Source organism: Hakea prostrata, chromosome 6 (assembly GCF_041222555.1).
Source record: "Hakea prostrata isolate BN-2017 chromosome 6, UWA_Hpros_2, whole genome shotgun sequence".
Classification (NCBI taxonomy): domain Eukaryota; kingdom Viridiplantae; phylum Streptophyta; class Magnoliopsida; order Proteales; family Proteaceae; genus Hakea; species Hakea prostrata.
In genome coordinates, this window is record NC_142605.1 from 39562019 (window position 1) to 39581380 (window position 19362).

General features: G+C 39.1%; 2 protein-coding genes across 2 annotated transcripts; both read right to left on the reverse strand.

Annotated features, from left to right (window-relative positions):
- Nucleotides 1-300: 300 nt before the first annotated feature.
- LOC149014042 (oligopeptide transporter 7-like) lies at nt 301-12657 on the reverse strand. The gene is made up of 7 exons (XM_089157849.1): nt 12579-12657; nt 4114-4174; nt 3496-4022; nt 3306-3403; nt 1723-2292; nt 1365-1620; nt 301-1270 (listed from the first exon to the last, which is right to left on the reverse strand). Exons 2-7 carry the CDS (start codon nt 4145-4147, stop codon nt 482-484), a joined length of 2274 nt encoding a protein of 757 aa, XP_089013975.1. The 5' UTR covers nt 4148-4174; nt 12579-12657; the 3' UTR covers nt 301-481.
- LOC149014043 (RNA-binding protein 2-like) lies at nt 6042-15557 on the reverse strand. The gene is made up of 7 exons (XM_089157850.1): nt 15267-15557; nt 13320-13441; nt 12904-13225; nt 12748-12809; nt 12579-12660; nt 7886-8006; nt 6042-7762 (listed from the first exon to the last, which is right to left on the reverse strand). The coding sequence occupies exons 1-6, from the start codon at nt 15349-15351 to the stop codon at nt 7903-7905; spliced, it is 777 nt and encodes a 258-aa protein (XP_089013976.1). The 5' UTR covers nt 15352-15557; the 3' UTR covers nt 6042-7762; nt 7886-7902.
- Between the last annotated feature and the right edge of the window lie 3805 nt (nt 15558-19362).

Here is a 19362-nt window from a genome sequence, read left to right on the forward strand (position 1 = left end):
TTATAAGCTTCAAAGTTTCTCGTTTTCTGTCATGATATAGGTTCATGAAATGCAAGGCGTTAAAGCATTAGTTGTGCTAGAGTTCAGAATTTCTAGTCCCTATAGACTTACAACATGGAGGTGTGGATGCTATAATCCACTGTTGTTATCAATATTGATAATTATGTGAAAACCGAATCAAATACTAGATCAGAAGTTGATTTTTTATTAAAAAACATTCGAATTGTCATTTGTGTATGCTAATCCGTATTGTTTTTGTGTCTTCGTCAAGCTATAACAATTCAGTTCTGATACATAGAACATCCAAGTAGAGGATCTCAGTGTGAAATGGAGGTAAATATCTTTTACTTAATGTTGCGAAGTGTAGAACTAGTAGTTGTTGTGAACCTCTTTTTCATCATTATTTCACTATAAATTATACAGAAACCTCATAGTGGGGTTGGGGAGTGAGAAATGAATGAATGTTTACATGGAAACAAGATCAGAAAACAGGGCAGCCTTCAACTCTAACCCCTTTTGCAGTGGGGCAAGTTGCCAATGGGCAGCCATCCAAGTCGTTTCCCCACCAACTAAGGCTAATGTCCTCAAGGCCCAAGCACAGATACAGCAACACACCCATGAAGGCAAGCCCTGCATCAAGTGCCCCTGAAAGCACATAGTTGTGGCGTTGCCACCAGTCCCTTCGGTACCTGTATACTACAAACCCAGAGAGGAACCCAATGATGATCCAACTAGTGTAGTTCACTGCAGTCGCCGGCGGCATATTCCCCGTTGCACCAATCAAGACTGGCAAGTTGATGAGCCGAATCCACTCTTGTTTAGGGAATGCCCTGTGCGACAACCACACCAGCACAGGTAAAACAGCTCCTGCTAGGAAAAACCAATTGATGGCTTCATAGGTGCCCAGCGCCCCAAATATTCTAAGTGGCCCAATTAAGCCCCAAATCACCGAAGCATCGTAGAAGACATGGTCCCCCGGGCATGTCCATATGCTGTCCGATGAAGTGTCGCAGAGGTCACTGATAGTCTCAATGAGCCACCAAGCTGTCCCTAGGTACACAAACCCAGCAATGAGGGTGCCCACCACCTGTGCCATGAACATAGTCCTGGGAGGGATTTTCATGTAGTGGCCAAGCTTGAAGTCTTGCAGGAAGGTAACTGCCTGTGACATACTTATGTACCCATACACCTTGAAGCATATGTTAGCTACGGGGCGGCCTGGATACAGGTACCCTATTATATACTCTGTGATGATGTTCAACCCTGGTGTCTGTTTTCCAGTTTTACAAATAGCGTAAATTAAAACCAAAATGTTACCGAGTGTAAAATTAAATTTTGCCACTGAGATATAGCAAAGAAGAAACCTGGTTTGTGGTAGCAGTGATGATCCCTATTGGGAGGGTGAAGAAGAATGCAAGGCCGCAAGCTAACAGAACACCCCACCATGGCAACTGGAGTTGGTCATTGTAATACTCACAAGCAAAGATAGTGACCCCAATGTTGGCAATTAAGATGATCACAAACCACCACTCTGGGACTTGCTTGTACCTGCTCATTAACCTAGTGTGTATATCCATATTCTTCTCCCCAAAGGCTGATTTGGTCTGTTCCCAAATTTCTCTGCATTTTTCCACCCAAAAAAGAACTATGGTTCAGTAAGATTCAAGAACTCAAAACACTGCTGAATACCATCCACCCAAAAAGAAAAAAAGTTAAAAATACCTTCCATGGAAGAGAGCAACATGGGAGACTGTAGCAGTGAGTGCAGCAAAACCAACACCATAGGTCATGGCAAAGAAGGTGCTTATGTAAAGAGGGCCATTCTTTTCATAAGCTTCAAGGTTGAGATGGAAATTAGAATCGATGATGCTGGAGATGTTGTAGATCTGACCAGTTGAGGTGAAGAGCTCATCAGAGAAGATGGGGAATGTCTTGGCTTTGTAGACGTTGAGCCAGTAGGTGATTGGGGTAAGCACATACATGACAACGAAGAAGCCCACAGCCACATTGGCGGTGGCAAACCATGGGCTGGCAAGTGGGCTTCCAAGATAGGAAGAGATGGTGGCCCAATCAATACCAAGTGCACCAATTCCAAGTCCATAGAGACCTGAGCCCAATTGTTGAGCCAGAACGGAGTGGGGGAATATCCAACAGATCCAAGATAAGGAAGTCACCATAGAGAAGAGGTAGCCAGGAACAACGTAGTAGGCGAAGCTGCAAATAAAAGCGATCAAGAAGAACTGAGTACGCGTTAGCCCACCCTTGGGTCTCTTTTCTTTCTCATGTAAGGCCCTGTAATTATGCACTTCATCAGAAAACACTTGGAAAGTATTGTCTCGTCAATGCAGAAGATGAGTACTCCCTTCCCACGAAAGGAATTGGTAGAAATTTTTCACGTTCTCCAATTCTAAATTATGCCAATTTTAAAGTTTATCACATCAACATGCATGATAAACAATACAATGCGAAACGAAATTTTGAGAGTAGAAATCTTTGCTTCGCTTGTATCTCTTCACCACACGATAAGCGTAGAACCCACATAAAGCCCCTTTTATTTTATCAACACTTCAAGACAGACCTCACCCTTACTGTGTGGTGAAAAGTGTGAACAAAGCACAAATCTCTTCCCTAGTGAGGAATAAAGCCTTACTCTACTACCTCATATAGGATTCTAGGTGTTCTCATTCTTCCATCAAATTTAAAATTTCAAGCAAATATTTATAAAATTATTGGGTAATAGTCAGTTGTTCCAGATTCTTAAGCAAAGGTGTTTGACTTAAGCCCATAAGCCCATACTTGTGGAGTTCGGATCACTTCTCCATTGAAGGAGCATATATTGCGAGTCCCCTTTTTTTTCACAGCACATATTATACGGGATCCAAAAAAAAAACATCTAAGTATTAAATAAATAATTCAAAGATGAAACCCCAGTAAATCCCACATAATATGTGTAGTCACAAAATCAGTGGTTGGGACTTTCCTGCCTCACCTTGTGTATCCAGTATCCAATATATATATATATATATATATATATCCCTATATTCCAGGAAAATATAATTCACGATTTTGATGAAATTTAGCTCCGATTTTTTTGGGAGGTGAAAGATGGTATCTGTCATTAATGGTAGCTTGTCATGAATGGTAGATTGAATGGGTGGGTCGCCGCTAAGCCAGCTACCAAATCAGGAGTTCTTGAAAACGGACCCCCTTCTCCAATTCGAAGGCCACCATCTGGTTTTTGTTGCTTAATTAAATGATTTTCAACCGCTGCCACAGTAGACAATCAGGAGAACAAACAAACTTACCTGAATAAGGAGACCTGGACCAGATTCGCCGGCCACCACATCGCTGCCGGTTCCACCAGGTATCGACGGAATAACCCCGCCCAACCAAAACCCAACACCTATATATCAAAATCCACTATTACGCTACCAAAATTTCAAATTTTCAAAGCTTCTTTTATCCTAGTTGGGAGGGGAGGACACAAAAATTTACCTGCGTGGTTATGACGACGATTATAGAAACAAGGAAGGTGAACTTTTCCTTGTAGAATACCTTAACAGCAGTAACGATGTGAATGGCATAAACGGTCCCTGCACCTGAATTGGCAAAGATGGTAATAAGAACATGTTCTTTGACATTGAAAGGCCCCGGATTGAGAGTGAACTCCCAGCGAGTGTCCTTGAAGAAAACCCTGTTAGTAATCGTGGATGCCATGAGATGCCCCAAAGGAACCACTGCAATCTGAGCCGATATGGCAGTGATGGTGAGCGGCTCTGTTCTGTACCAGAAAAACTGATTCAGGAACGACAGCAGCACACAGGACAAACTTCCCAGCACCCACATTCGGAAAGTCAGCACCGGCAGAGTTGGGTCGTCGGTCGTTGGTACTGTCAGTGCCACCTGCGGAACAGGTGAGTTCTCCGACTCCGGTAACTCGACCGCCGGCGAGGAAGAACTCGCTTCTTCGGCAAATGAAGAGGACTTAGGACGGTTGTAAGCTTCTTTGTCATCGCCACTCACTGCACAAACTCAGATATTTCAGTATTTTTAGACAAAATCCATAAAGACGGACAACTGCGAAAGAAGGAGAGAAGGTGGAGGAAAACCCACCAAGTGGGGTGGTGATGTCGTCCGGAGATTCCATTGAAGACGATTAGATTCTGATGAGATTCTGCAAGCAAAGGCAGCTTGAAAAGATTAAACAGAGATGCAGCATATATGGTATCAGCCTATTTGTCCCTTTGCACAGAACTATTAAAGAAAGTACTAAACAACGAGAGAAAGAGTTTGGTGTGACGAAGATGTAACGCTGGGGCCACACAGAATCCATTGCCTTCCGATCCTACACCATGCACAAGACTTTTACGGCCCATCCATCTACCTCTCTACCTTCCCGTCCCGTATCAACTCACTTTCCACACTTAAAATGGGAGCGAGTTCTAACTTCTAATCCCCATAAAAAAAAACATTTTGACTAGGTGTTGGCTATTTTTTTTTTTTTTTTTTCCCTTTCTTTTCTCTATTTCAGGTCGAGAACGAAATTATTGAAGAGGCTGGATTAGGGCCTATCCAGTGTCAGTCAAACGAAGAAACTAGGATAAATCTAATCTTACCCAAAAAAAAAAAAATTAGGATAATAAAACATTAAGAACCAGGAGTCAACCTAATCAATTTGGGAACCTACGAACTAAACGACTAGATGTGAAAAACAAAAAATAAAGTTTATTCTATTATCCTATTGAGAACAGTAATATAAGAAACAATTTTACTATATCATTATTTGTAAATAATCCTCCAATTGGATCATATACAATCGTAAATTTATTTTTTTTGGTAGAAATATATAATTGTAGTTGCCTACTGCAAAAACAATGCTACATAAAAATTCTTTCTTTACTCTTTTTTTTGTTTTGGTAATACTAATAACGAGTATTTGCATGTTCTGTACACAATATGCACGCCATACATGTATCGATCATACTCAGATTGTGTTTTAAGGCATGATACAATAGTGTCACATTATTAGAATAATTCTATGCTATAAATGTGTGATTGTGCTTGAAAAATAAAATCCATACGGTTGAATGGGACGACCCTTCAGAAGACAACTGACGTAGATGTAGTTAGGAATTGAATTGCTTGTAAGGCCAGTAGAGCGAGCAAGGAGGACTCTCAATTATGAGGCACCTCATACCTGACAACTGACGTGGTTGAAGACGACCAAAGGGCCCACTTACCGACCATTTAAATGGAGATTTTTTTAATTCGTAGCGTGCATGCATCCACGTACGTTACCCTGATTTTGTCGCTCACTCCATAAATGATTCTATATCACTCACTTGAATAAGCAACATCTTATACAACAGTTTCTGGCCCGCGAAGATTCCAGGGAATCCAGAATCTTTAATGTCAGCTTGCAGAAAAAATACAAAATTATTCAGTAACCATTAGCGAGTCAAGTCACATCTCCAATTTCCATCTTTCATTATCACTTTGAATTCCCTTAAAACGTATAGAAAACTCATACCAACGGAGATGCCATTCCAATTTTTTTATTTTCTAATGTTCATTTACAATACTAGTTGCATCCTCATACATAAACAAACAAAAAATAATTATCAGCCAATAAAATGCTCATCTTGTCTTATATTATTTTCATTTGGCCAACTTGAGGCTTAAACAAAGTTATTTTCAATAAATTTTAAAAAATAAATAAATAAATAAGAACTATAAGGTTACTTCCTCCGTGGTATCTAAAAAAGACCAAGGGCACGTTATCATTCTATTCTCTTACCAAAATATCCCTTCCCTTCTAGTAAGAAAGCGCATACAACTGACACCTAATTTCATCAACAAAAGGCACGAACCACTCAAGCACGGAGATCATTTCATGCACCCATAAGCTGGTGGCCGATTCAGCACCACCACACAAATTGACAAATTATCTCTTTCTTCTTCTTATTCTTCTTCTTTTTTTTTTTTTTTTTAGGTATGAAACTGAAAATCTCCATTCATGAACTTGAAAAGAAATACAGACACACATCAAGAGAAGAAAAAAAGAAAAAAAATACAAAAGATAAATGCATGATAACACAAAGTTCGATCCGAACCAACGAATGAAAATTGACCAAATGTCATATGTGCAATAAACAAGGTCATCCTAGCTAAGGAATGGGTCGAGCCCCATAAACCCTTAGAATAAGAGTAGTAACAACCACGCAACAATTATCTCTTCTAGCTTAATTAAAATATAACTTCCTCAGCAGGGTATCATTCGACACCAATCAAAGGTTAGCATTTCCCATTAATAACACTACCATTTGTTGCGCCGAGTTTGGAACTCCCCTAAGTACGGTCACGATTTAGCCCTCGTGCTTGGTGACACGTAAACCCACTGCCTTTTAGGACCCTCTCTCCCGTCCAAACGATGATGGAGAGAAGATGGAGAAGATCAGGTTCCAAGACTAGCAGAGTCGGAAACGCCATAACCATTGAAGTAACAGAAAGGGGCCACAGCTGGTAGTAACAAAGGACTAGGAATCGAAACACTATTCCACCAAGAGGGGCAGAATTTAGGACTTTAAGATATTTATGAGCACCCAATAACAATTTTTTGCATCTGTGGTTCGGGGCTGTAGCTGTCTATGCAATTCTACACAATTCTTGGTAAATTTCACTCCATAGAAATTCAAACAAGGGTTAAAAAACCACCTTAGGAAATCCATGGCAGATGGATGCAGGTTCATTGCATTCAAGAAAACTGGATATCAAATTTAATTTGATCACAAGAAATTCCTATAAAAGCGACAAAGCTGCCCATTCGGGTAACGTTGAGAAAAACAATATTTCTACCAGATAAAAGAATAATTTATATGAAAAGTGGTGCGTATGCAGCACAAGAAGAAAATAACCTCCATTAAAACAAGCAGGACACATTGATCACCAGGGCTATGATTGTATATAAATAAATGAGCCCCAAAAAAGCGAAATAAAATACCTTGAAGGGAGAGAGAGAAAGAGAACAATCATTAATTCAGTACATCATCATGATTTTCTCATTTTTCCTTTTTCTTCACATCCAAACATCTAACAGAGAAGAAGCAACAATAGAGACAGAGACCAATATATGGTGAATTTTCCGACCTACCCTCACCAATGTACAGCAAGATAACCAAAGATAACCCTTCAAATATTAATTCTGATAAAACTAGACGCAAGAATTAAAAAAATACTCCTACCAAAAAAAAAAGAATTAAAAAAATACGAGAAAAGCAAAATAAAGTTTCTATTATATATATCAGTAAAAAAGGACATGTTAAAACCAGGCGGAAACTTCTTAGTGGTGAGCACGATACCGAAGTTGAGCAATACATCCATAACATGTTACTCATTCATACCAATTTTGCTGAAAGAAAAAATGTATACTTTTCCAATTAATAATTCTAATACTTAAAATTATAATCTCATAACATGAAAAGAAAAAAAGCAGAGAATCATTCACTGTCAATCTCTAAAATACTCATAAACATAGTAGCACAAGTAAAACAGTACTAGTAGTGCAGGGATCGATATGTTTGCAAAGTCCTAGCCCAAGCGGAAACCACAAGCAAAACCCTACCAATCGTCCCTCACAGTTAGAAACCTCCTGACCCAAGTGGTTCCTACAGCGAAGCACACGTTCAACGATTTCCGAATAAACTTTATCCGTAACGCAGTCGTAACGTCGTCACAATCGAAACATCCCAGATTCAAGCGGGCCCTACAGAGAATTTCCGAATTAATGATTTTAGTGCGAATGCATTCCGTAGCGCAGCGGTTCAGTAGATCCTACGTCGACGAATAACAGAAGGGTCTGAACGCATATAAGGTAACGTTTTATCACCTGTAATATGGCACTACTCAACGCCTGCTACGAGGCCCACCACCTGACCTTGGACCAGGATAACGAGCGAATTGTAGCCTTAAATTGGCTGAATCCCGGTCATGCTCATCGAATTTATAACCTGCAAAATCGAATTGTACAGTTTTACCCAGCGCAAGAGACTCTTTGAATGGAATAGAAGGCGCATCAAAATGCAAGATGATGCGACACTCGTTATTATCGAATTATCTTTTCACAATAAATCACCCAAGTAGCCAGCGCGCCGCTAGGTTCCAAGACACCGAACAGCAAGTGCTGGCTCCACAATCTGTTTTCTCATCAAGTCCTAACACTTAGGCTTATCACCTCTATCATAACTTAAGCATTCCAGCAAAATGGTGATGACAATGTAAAGCAAGCTCACCACACCTCTTAGTAAACTCCAAATACCAAGTTTAGGGTCTTTGGTTACCTCACTACAGTAATGACCCCCCCCCCCCTTCTCCTCTCTTCTCTCCCTCTCTTTTTCTTCCTCTCACTGTTTTGGATCATTTCCAGCAGTTGGCTGTTGATGCTGTGGTAACAAGGATAGTTGAAGGGAGGTTACGCAGATCTAATTGATGGATCTGCTTGCGGTAGGTAGGAGGAAGAGAATCAAACACAATTATGTAAGACAAACAAGAAGAAAAAAGAGAGGTGAAAAAGAAACACAAATCTTTCCTTCTTTTAACCTTTTTTTTGGGGGGTAGGGGCTTGTGGAAGATAACAATCTCTACACAAACAAAAAAAACCAAATCATGGGTCCTAAATCCATGTTTCAAAAAGGAATTTCCTCTGGAGTTCCTGATCTATCTAGCAAGCATACAACAAGGAAAAACTAAACAGAATCAAGTCTAGACAACACATGCCAAGAACAAAAAAACAACAGCCTAACACTATTTCTGCACTCGGTTGAAGACAAACTAAGATTTTGGAATCCTATAAATCTAATAAAATCCAGCTAGAAATTGGGATAATAACCCAACCTTTCTTAACAAATAGAATAACTAAAATAGGAAACTAAGATGTAACATGAATCTAGCAAAATACAACAGCAGAATAGGTATAATATCCCAAACTTTCTTAATAAGTAGGATAATTACTAATATTAGAAACTACCGCCATGGTGATTATATAAATGGTCAATATCAATCAATGTAACCCATCCAATGACCCAATCAAATCACTACCAAAAAAGGTACTTGAGATATATCTTTAATCCATGTGGGAGGTAGAAAGATTAAAAACCTGTAATCAAGATCCACATTGGTCCTAAATCACTTCCTGCCAGTGATGTATCAAACCAATGAACCTTAAACATGATCTCCATCGAGGGATCAAAAAATTTTGAATGGTCAGATTCAATTTCTACCTAAGACAATCGGACCTTAATTTTTAGAACACTGGATAACATTGCAGAAAAACACCGGATGTTTCATGTCGATTGACTAAAGAATTTGATCAGCCGAACCGATCGTGACGAATAATTAGTTTCATTCCATTCTGGTAAGTTCAAGAGGCCAACTACTACTATTATATTTGATTTCTTTTTTTACCCCGTCCATTTGCTCGGACATGTTTCTGAACATGTAACTCGGAAGAATGTAGAAACCCAGGCCGGAGCAATCAATACTTGAGGACTAGTAAATCCCTACCAACATTCACCATAAAATTCAACTCAACCCACAACCTGACGTTATTTGACCTGAAAGTTTCCCACAAACTCCTCCACACCTCAAGATCTCTAAAATAACATCAAGACCTAGTGTACAACCTTGATATTACTAGCAACAACAAAACTAGTCCTTAGTGCAACCCGGGTTTGCAGATGTAGAAGAAACATCATCTGAAGAAGTGTGATCCTAAAGTGCAGAAATGGAAACTGAAGCAGCATAAGAGTTCTCCAACAACACAGCCAGCTCCACATCAGTCACTCCAACCTCCTTGAGGTTCAACCAGGAGGGAAATCGAGAATAAATACACAAGCAATCCAAACTCGACATTTAAGTTTCTGACAATCAGATCAGGAAGAAAATCATAGATAACGGTGAGGAAAGAGTGAGTTTATTCAGGACAAGCAGCACAAGAAACTTCTATGATGGCGGACCTCAGTTCCAGTTCTGCTGAGTAATAGTGGAAAGCAGTTGCTCATTAGGTATTTATTGAAGGGCAGGTAAAGGTCTGGATAGAAGAGCATAGGGTAGGGCTAGACAGCAAAAGAATGAGATCAGAGCAACAAGAAAGCAGGGCCGGCTGGGGGGGAGATTTTTTTTTAATCCCTTTGAATTTGAATAGTATTTATTAACACATACACGTCTAGGTTTATACCTATGCTTCTGAGTATTGAACACATAATGCCAGGTTCATCACAGAAGAATACAAAAATGAACTGACAATACCTAACATGTTTTCTGTTCTAATGTTGTTCCAAGTGAATAAAAAAGCAGCACAGAAATAAACCAAAAGCAAATTGAAGCACATAAACCCCCGATCCTGCGTTTAGTGAAACAGATCAAATGTTGGGTAGAAAGGGCTGTAAACACATGTAGTGCTCAGAATGTCATAGTAAAAGGGGAAAGGGACTGGAAGATGGCAATAACAGAAGAACAGACTGTCAGAAGAAGCAAGCAACAAGCTCTTCACAAGAAACTGTATCCTAAGAGTAGACCTACCATATGATACACTCAAGGTGTGATTTTTCGTTCCAGTTCGCCGGTTCACTACCGGGTGGACTGGCAAAATTTCGGCGAGATTTCACACAAAAATAGGCAGATTTCGACCCCCATTTCGGAGGGTATTTTTGGTCATTTTGGGCCAAATTTGGTGTCTACCCTAATTTGATGTCAATATTTAGTAAATTTAAATTATTTCTTATAATTTTTTCCATTTAAATTCTCCTTCTTAGCCACATTTAACATGTTACCTTCTAAGGCCTAAATCATTCGGACAATAATTGGAAAGATTACCCATTGACCTTGAAGATTTCATTACAGAATTCCTTCATAATTTAAGTTGTTTCCATAAATTCTTTCATGTATATACTCTTCCCTAACCACATTTGGCACGTTGACTTTTAAGGCTTAAATCACTTGAACATAATTGGTAAGATTGCTCATTAATCTTGAAAATTTTGCCATAAAATATCTTCCTAATTTGATATATGTTCAAGAATTATTCTACATAGATTCTCCTCCCTAACCACATTTGGCACATTGCCTTTTGAGGCTTGAATCATTGGGACAGAATTAGTAAGATTGTCCATTAACCTCGAAGATTCCGCTATAGAATCGCGAGAGAAATTGCGAGAGATCTCCAAAATATCAATTTTGAAGATATATTGCGAATTCCGGCGATATATTGATTATTTCGCAGAAATTCACCAAAATATTGGCGAATTTTGGACCATCTCAATTTCGCCCCCAATATCGTATCGCCCACCACCGAGATGGCCGAAATTCGCCAAAATTTAGGCAAATTTCGCAGAAATGTCATACCATGGATACACTCCACCCTATGCATATTCTTGTGTTGCCCTCAAACACCTTAAACACGATATATAATGGACATACTAGACAACCTCTTGATGTGCAAAAGTGTATTGGCCGTACACTAGGACTCAAAAAACTCCAAAGTTACCCACATTTCTCAAAAAACGGGATTGCTCTCAATGCTACCATGTATTCATGTATTTAGATTTAGTCATCGTAGTTTCACCATTATACCCGACTAATGTTGCAATCCCTCCTTCCATCACATCATATTGAACTTAAAGTAGAAACAGACATCAAATAACAAAGAGTATATAGCAAGAAGTGTCATACCATAGGCTTCAGAACCAGGAAATTTGGAAAAGTAAAGCTTACTAATAAAACTAGACTTTCTCATGCCAAAAAATTGTACCAAAACTGGCAATCACATCATATATAATTAGAATATATACAGTCTTGCTGCTAGTTTCAATACAAGAGACACGAGAAATAAACAGAAAAGATGTAGTTGACCAAATAAGGAACCAAAATTTTCAAAACTTAAGTAGGAATAGCATGTCATGTTATTCAACCTAGATGTCTATGTTAAAAAGCCAAGAACAAATCAAGGTTCAAGAAGGAAATCTCAGAGGAAGCAAGCCAACCCAAAAAAAAAAAAAAAAAAAAGGAAAAGAAGAAGCACATACTAAGGGTCAAACTAGAGTCAGATGTCCACCCTATTTTTAATTCATATGTTTAATTCAAAAACCGTCAATTAAAAAAAAATTCATTTACATCCCAGATGATACCTTGATGAGAAGAATTTATTGACTGCAGACTAGTACTATAGAAAAGAAACTCAAAACCAACCCACTTATCATAAGAAACAGCGCTACCGTGTATTCAGATTTGTCGTCAGTAGGAATCCCTACTTCAATCACATCATTTTAATTTAGAAGTACAAAGAAATATCAAGTAGTAAAGGGTAAATAATATGAAGTATCATACCATGGAGTCAAAAAATTTCACTTACTAATAAGCTAATGACAACATCATAACAGGCAATCGCGTCAGAATTTACAAGAATATATCAACGTTAATGCTAGATCAAACAGAGACGAGAGGGGTAACACAAAAAGAAAGGGCATGATTACATAAGGAGCAAATATCTGAGAACTAAAAGAAGTAAGAATAGCAAAACATGTTACCTTGTAAGGCATCTAATGCAGTAGCTGCCTGAGCTGGAGTTGCAAAATCAACAAAGCAAAGGACAAGGGGATCTCCTCCAGGCTGGAAAATTACAAGCATGTGAGTGCAATATAAAAAGAACTACTGCTGGATGCAGAATGGCTCAATCCAGAAAAATAATAGACTTACATGTCTAGATTCCTTACTGACAAGTCTGACCTCTCTAAATCCTACAAATGGACGAAAAATATCTGCACATCCAAGTGAAGGAACAATACCAGGAAAAAGAAACAAGAGGAATAGTGCAAAAACAAGAGAGAGATTAGATCGCCAGTAGAAGGATACGGGACACCTCCCTGCGAGTACAGTTTGCAGGTAACCCCTCCACAAAGAGTGTGTTTGAAGCATCGGGGGGGAGAGGTATTTCAGGTCTTCCACTACCAAACCCCATGTTCCGACTTTTTCCACCCAATCCTGATTCCATGCCCCCAACTGGGGGGAGAGGCATTTCAGGCCTTCCACCACTGAAACCCATATTCCGGCCTTTTCCAGCCATACCTGACTCAATGCCCCCAACTGACATCATGCGTGGATCATCCACAGCATGTCCGGTCATTCCTGCACTCATTGGTCGACCAGATTCTGCACCACCATAAGATGAAATTTGCTGGGGAAAATAATCATTGAAACTGTTAGCCGCTCTCACATATAAAATGACAGATCAAAGTACAAAATGTAGAATATTCATGAGTATCACAAACCGTTTGGCGCAGATAACGATCATAAGATGCTCCAATGGATTCAGAATCTCTATTCACGCGGGGTGCACCTCTTTCATCATCACGAGGAAAATAATTGGAATATTCATGACCACCAGGGACATCTGCAATTTCCAAAGGATACAATTCAGCAAACTCGTGCACAAATGAATGGGTATATAAATACATACATACGTAGAGGGGAAAGGGAAAATGGGGAAGAGAGAGAATGATGGCAAGCATCAATAGAAATATGCATCTATAAAAAAATTTAAGATGCTAACCCCTAAGTGGAACATAAAAGGGAACAATTTCTTGAGTCTACTAGATAAGTGATAAGAACAACAATTACAAAATAAGGAATTTCAAATCTGCTTTCCATTTTGGCAGACACCCCAAATTCGTTAGTGGCCATGCCATGCAAGAATGAAAGAACAATGAACTTCAAAATTGCCCCAAAAAAGTTGTTTGCAACCACAATGCATATATAGGAAAAAAATGGGCAAGCAACATGCTCCATTTGCTTGGTAGTTTATTTTATTGTATCTCTACTCTGAGTTTTAAGTTTCAAGACAAAAAGGTACTCACCGTATATTCATCAGATTAATAAAATACAATAGCCATCGACCACTGCCTGCCTTTCTCAATTTTGGCAGCCATGGTCCTTATTCTTGAATTGGTATCAGCCTATTCGGATCAGATTAGGATCAGCCAAGATCGATTTAATATAACTGCACGGACAAGTCTAAAAGGTAAAAATACAATTTTTTACAGTCCCCCCCCTTTCCTTTGCGCAGGGGGACGAACATGTCATATTTGGCCAATTATAGGTGAGATTCCAATAATGCTGATCCAATCTTGAGATTACAAACAATGTTGATGCTTGAGCGTTCCTTTTAAGAGGGGGGGGGGGGACGAAGGCAAAGGCAAGCTGAAATTCCGTCCAATGGTGAATGGATCCCACCAGCAGAACTGAGAGTGCCGGTGTAGGTATCAAGAGGGTATTTTGGAACAAACTTATCCTATGATTGTAGGTGAAACCATCCTGAGGAAAATTGGTCCTCTTTTTATTTTCTACCCTTTTCTTATAGTTTCTATTCAAACAATTTGTCCCTTCGCACTCTGACAATAGAGACCTCTTACCATTTTTGTTGGATGGGGTACATTAAGGTGCACTTTCAACAGATATCTGATTTATTCTTCCATGGCATGAGTACTAACCATATAATAATGCACAGTTGCACAGTGAACAAAAAATAAATACAAATGCAAATTTCATCAGCACACACATGCCTTTTTCAGTTTTTCTTTTCAATAAGGGATCTTGCGAGAAATCAAGACAGAAGTAAAAAGCTTAACATAGAAATATAGGGCTTTATTGCAAGACGAACAATGCACTGTACCAAGTACACGTAATAGGCATTTTCAAATCCTTTCAATATCCATAAACCTAATATATTATTAGGAACCACGGGAAACTGGACCTAACTCCAAAGAAAGTTAACAAAAACTTCAAAAATGCCAGAAAGCAATACGGGGAATGAAATCGACAATGATGCAGACCATGCCTAACAAGAGACAAATTTGGCAGGACCACCAAAAGAAGGTATTAGAAGAAACCCTCTCCCGCAACCATGAAAACCACTAAGTGCGCCAAACAACTTAGATGCCAAGTACCAAAGCTTTAACTTTCAATTCGAGCAAAACCCTAACAACCTTCAGAAAGGAAAAACGAACGAGATTTGAAAGGGCAAAAGAAAAAGGGAAACAAGTAGACACAACAAAGGGAAACTTCAGGGAAAAAGAGAACACTTCAAAAGTTTCTAGTTTTAAAACCCTATGGCACCCAATGAGGGAGATCACAAATTATACAGCTTCTGTCGGAAGCGCGTCTCCGAGGTAGAAGAGAGTCATAACTAAAATATAAAAGATAAGTGCAGAGAAGGTTACCATAATCAGAACGAGAACGTTTTCCGGAAAGGGTAGGCATCGGAGCCTGCCTTGCGTCACCATACCTCCAATATCCGTCCGCCATTGCCACAAACGAACGGTGAAAACACGGCGGACGATGATGCAAGATGGAAAATAAGGCAAAACCTAGGTAACCGGAAGCGGAAAAAAAAATCGAAGAAGCACTCACAGCCGGAGCAACCAGAGAAACAAGCACAACGCACAACTCGCAGGAGAATAGAGTAGCGAATTGTAAGCGATGACTACCATTGCAGTGTGCGTTACTATTGAGAAAACTTATACGGTTTTTGTTCTACTTCGTAAGAAACTATAACCTAGGGCCACGTGTGTCATGCTGACAAATGTTCGCTCCGGTCTGGTTTGGTTCGACTGAACCGACTGTAGTCTTATGATGCTAACTCTAAATTTTCTTCTTTTTTTTTTGGTAAACTAAATCAAAAGGTACACAAAAAAAATATTCACCATCAAACTAATCATTGCGACAAGGGCCCCACCCCTATTTGTGTGATCAAACCCTCACCCTGTGGGAAAGTGACCCATATTCCAGGGAGGGGGAAAGGTGTGGTGGGACGGATGTTCGAACCCATGATTACTTTAGACTTACTGTTTCTTTATAAGAGATTGTCACTGCCACTATTGTGCTACAAGCACGTCAAGAAGTAATAGATGACTTGGTAATTAATTGGTTCTCAAATTATGTTAAAAAAAACTAATAGATATCATTAAACTCAGGTTATTTATGCATTGGACTTATAGGGCTGTGTTTGTTTGCAGGGTTAAAGTGGGGTGGGATTAAAGGGGTGGGAAAGTTGTACTGGATTACCACAAAATTCCAAAAATTTACCTATTTGGTTGCCTGGGTGGGAAACTCAGGCGACAACTTTGGCCACCATGAAATCCCTGTCGGGACACATTTTTCTCACCCCAGGCCCTCTCAAAATCCCACTATTTTGATGGGGTTTTGAGGGAAAAATGAGGGAGAGTTGTGCAGACTGGCGGGAGATCTGCAACTTTGGCAGGAGCTTTGGTGGAGATAGAAGATGGCGGAAGTGGCCGGCGCCAGAGAGAGAGAGGGAGCGCAAAGCATAGAGAAAGAGAGCGCAGAGGAGAGAGAGGAAGAGAGAAAGCGTAGAGAATAGAGAGGAAGAGAGCGCATAGCATAGAGAGGAAGAGAGAAAGCGCAGAGGAGAGAGAGAAACAGAGAGCGCACAAAGGAGAGAGAGAAAGAGAGAGAGCAGAGAGAAAAAGAGAGAAAGCGCAGAGGAGAGAGAGAGAAAGAGAGAGCGCAGAGCGCAGAGCAGAGAGAGAAATCGCAGAGGAGAGAGAGAGAGAGAGAGCGCACAAAGGAGAAAGAGAGACCTTCACCTCTGGATATTCCGGTAGTCGCCGCCCCTTCCTCTTCCTTGAAACGTACCACAGTGACCTTCACCTTGATGCTCCGCCATCCTTCCTCCCAACTCCAGGGCTTCGCGGTCGTCGGGCACACCGAAGAACATGTTTATTGGAAGAAAAAAAATATAAATAATGATAAATTACTTTTACAATCCCACCCCATCCAACCAAACAAGTATTTAAATTGGAAAAGTGTATTTATCCATTATTTTTCCACATTTTACTATCCTGTTTCCACCCCCCCCCCCAACTAACATATGGGACCCACAAGTACAACTTTCCCACCTCTTTTTTTTTCCAGCAAACAAATGCAGCCATAGTCTAAGCACTGACTTTGAGGTATTATCCTAATTCTTGCTAAAGAATTTCAAACATGTCCAACATAGGTTGGGTTAAGTCTCAACTAAATAAATTTATACCAAGTCAAACTTTAGGTAATCATTGGTTATAAGATTGTTGGATATATCATAAAAACGAATAATATTTTGAATTATAATATTAAGAATGCTAACCACACGAGGCATTTCGAGAGTGCTTCATATCTTGATTGTTTTTCTTGATGAATTATAACTATTATGTTCATTAATACATTATGCATGATAGAGTATAATAAATTATCATACAAAAGCTGCATGGATAATTGGGAATTGTTTGTGACTATTATCATTTTCCCTAATTATTCAATGTAGTTGATTATTTTTAAATACAAAAACAAGGCCAAAGGCCTAAACCAAATAGTTAAGGAACACTAACTACTACGGAGCACTAGTTCAACATAAAGGATCTCCTTCAATTCAAGAGGGGATTCATAAAGAATGCCAACAATTGATCACCAATTTTCACATTTGACACCCAATAAATCAATTTATTCTCCTCTCTTCCAATATTAGTGAAGAGAATGCGCCACCTAAACCCGCAGCACTACGGATTTCATCAACCAAATTTACCAGAGAGCCTTGCACTTGAGCACTTGGCTCTCTCTGATGTCGTGAGCACCTTGAAGGCATTAGATTCTACTGCACTATAGCCCAAATCCACCACCAACTTCACACCCTCAAGCATAGCTAACAACTCTGCATACAACACCAAAGACACGTTTTTTTGCAAGGCTAGCAATATAAGTACCTTCTATATCCCTCACCACAACACATAATTTGCTACTTGCATCATGTTCTTCCCAAAAGAAGCATCCACATTACAAGAATAAATTTGATGTACTAAGGCAATTGAAATATCATTAACCTATAAAAAAAAGTTAAGAGGTAGTCTTTTTTTTCCTATCCTCATAACAATATGAACTGAAATATAATATTTATTTTTCACCAGTTAATTTTATATATTTTAATATAAACATTAGGTGATTTCTAACATGTTCATTTTCTGTAAATTACAAATCTAAAGTATTCTTATATCAAAATTAACCGAAAACTAGAGTCACCAAAATTTTCAATTGTTGTGGAATAAACTTGCATTTGAATTATCGTGGAATTAAATTATCTTGATAAGAGGACTTTAATAATTTTAGATATTTTTTAGTGTGTATTGGTAATTATAATTTGGGTGGAAAATATTTTTTATTTTTTATTTTTTTCATTTTTTATTTTTCATTGTAGTATGCAAGTAAGTTATCCAATCTCAATGGCAAGTCTCTAAGAAGGAAATTGCGAGAACTGAAGGGCTAGTCACTAGTGGCATTTATATGTTAGGCTTTGTGACAAGCACGTAGTGAATTGATTTTAAAAAAAAGCATGTTGAACCTTCCAACACAGACAGGAGAGCTAAAGAATTTATGGAGTGCTAGCATCTGGAATTGAGGAGACAAGAAGAGCAACCTCAGGACACTCCTACCACAAATGAGGGGTATACTCATCTTGGCAGACCGGAAAGATGGTCTGGGTCTAATCCTTCGAGATGTAGCAGGATTGCCCCTCTCTGCGGTCTCAATATTGTTGTTGTTTTCCTCAATGCTACAGCACACAGCATTGGCCATGCAATAAGGTTTGATTGAGGCATTCAAGCAAGGTGGATTACCTCCAAGTTCCTCCAAGTTGAGTGTTACGAACCCTAAATTTAGATGCTGAGAACAGAGGAAAATAGGGTGAGGAATACGAGCAGAGAAGAGAGAAAGTGAGACAGAAACAGAGATAGGAGTTAGGAAATTCATTCTTCTTTACTCAGGGGTAGGGGTCTCTCACGGTTTATTCCCCATGACCTAGAAAAAAAATATCCGTATTCCCTTTATTTTTCTCTTGATTTTCTCTTCCCATATGTGAAATATATTATTTAGCCCGCTCCAGTGCTGGTGCTTCTCAGGTTTTCACTGAATCTCCACAGTCACACTCCCTTCATAACCGAAAACATAACAGATAGCAATTTTTTAGCTTCTCCTCCCCTAATGTTTTTGGGTTTTCTATTGAAGAGTTTAATGTCAGCAAGAAATTCATAAGACAAGTCTTTGACGAGGAGTTGCTATTCCTTCTTAAGCTTAAACAAAATGCATAAATGTCAATAGCAATATATCATATTAGATACCGATAACAGCAAGCACCAATTCAAGATATCATCACTCTATTAAGCATATTGCCTGAAGGTTCATATCTCGGTATACGAACAAAGCTTAAGCAGTCGGATCATAAAAATGTGTAAGAAGCATTTACCACATTAATCCTACAAGAGTAAAGCA

Bases quoted from the DNA above. Each gene is read 5' to 3' on its own strand.
- LOC149014042 (XM_089157849.1), bottom strand. From the start codon at position 4,147: ATGGAATCTCCGGACGACATCACCACCCCACTTG. The intron at 3,404-3,495 runs GTAAATTTTTGT...TTTGATATATAG, and splicing joins TCGTCGTCATAACCACGCAG to GTGTTGGGTTTTGGTTGGGC. The intron at 1,271-1,364 runs GTTTCTTCTTTG...ACTGGAAAACAG, and splicing joins TCACTGCTACCACAAACCAG to ACACCAGGGTTGAACATCAT.
- LOC149014043 (XM_089157850.1), bottom strand. From the start codon at position 15,351: ATGGCGGACGGATATTGGAGGTATGGTGACGCAAGGCAGGCTCCGATG. The intron at 13,442-15,266 runs GTAACCTTCTCT...TGGAAATTGCAG, and splicing joins ACGTTCTCGTTCTGATTATG to ATGTCCCTGGTGGTCATGAA. The intron at 8,007-12,578 runs GTAACATGTTTT...TCGATTTTGCAG, and splicing joins TGCATTAGATGCCTTACAAG to GTTATAAATTCGATGAGCAT.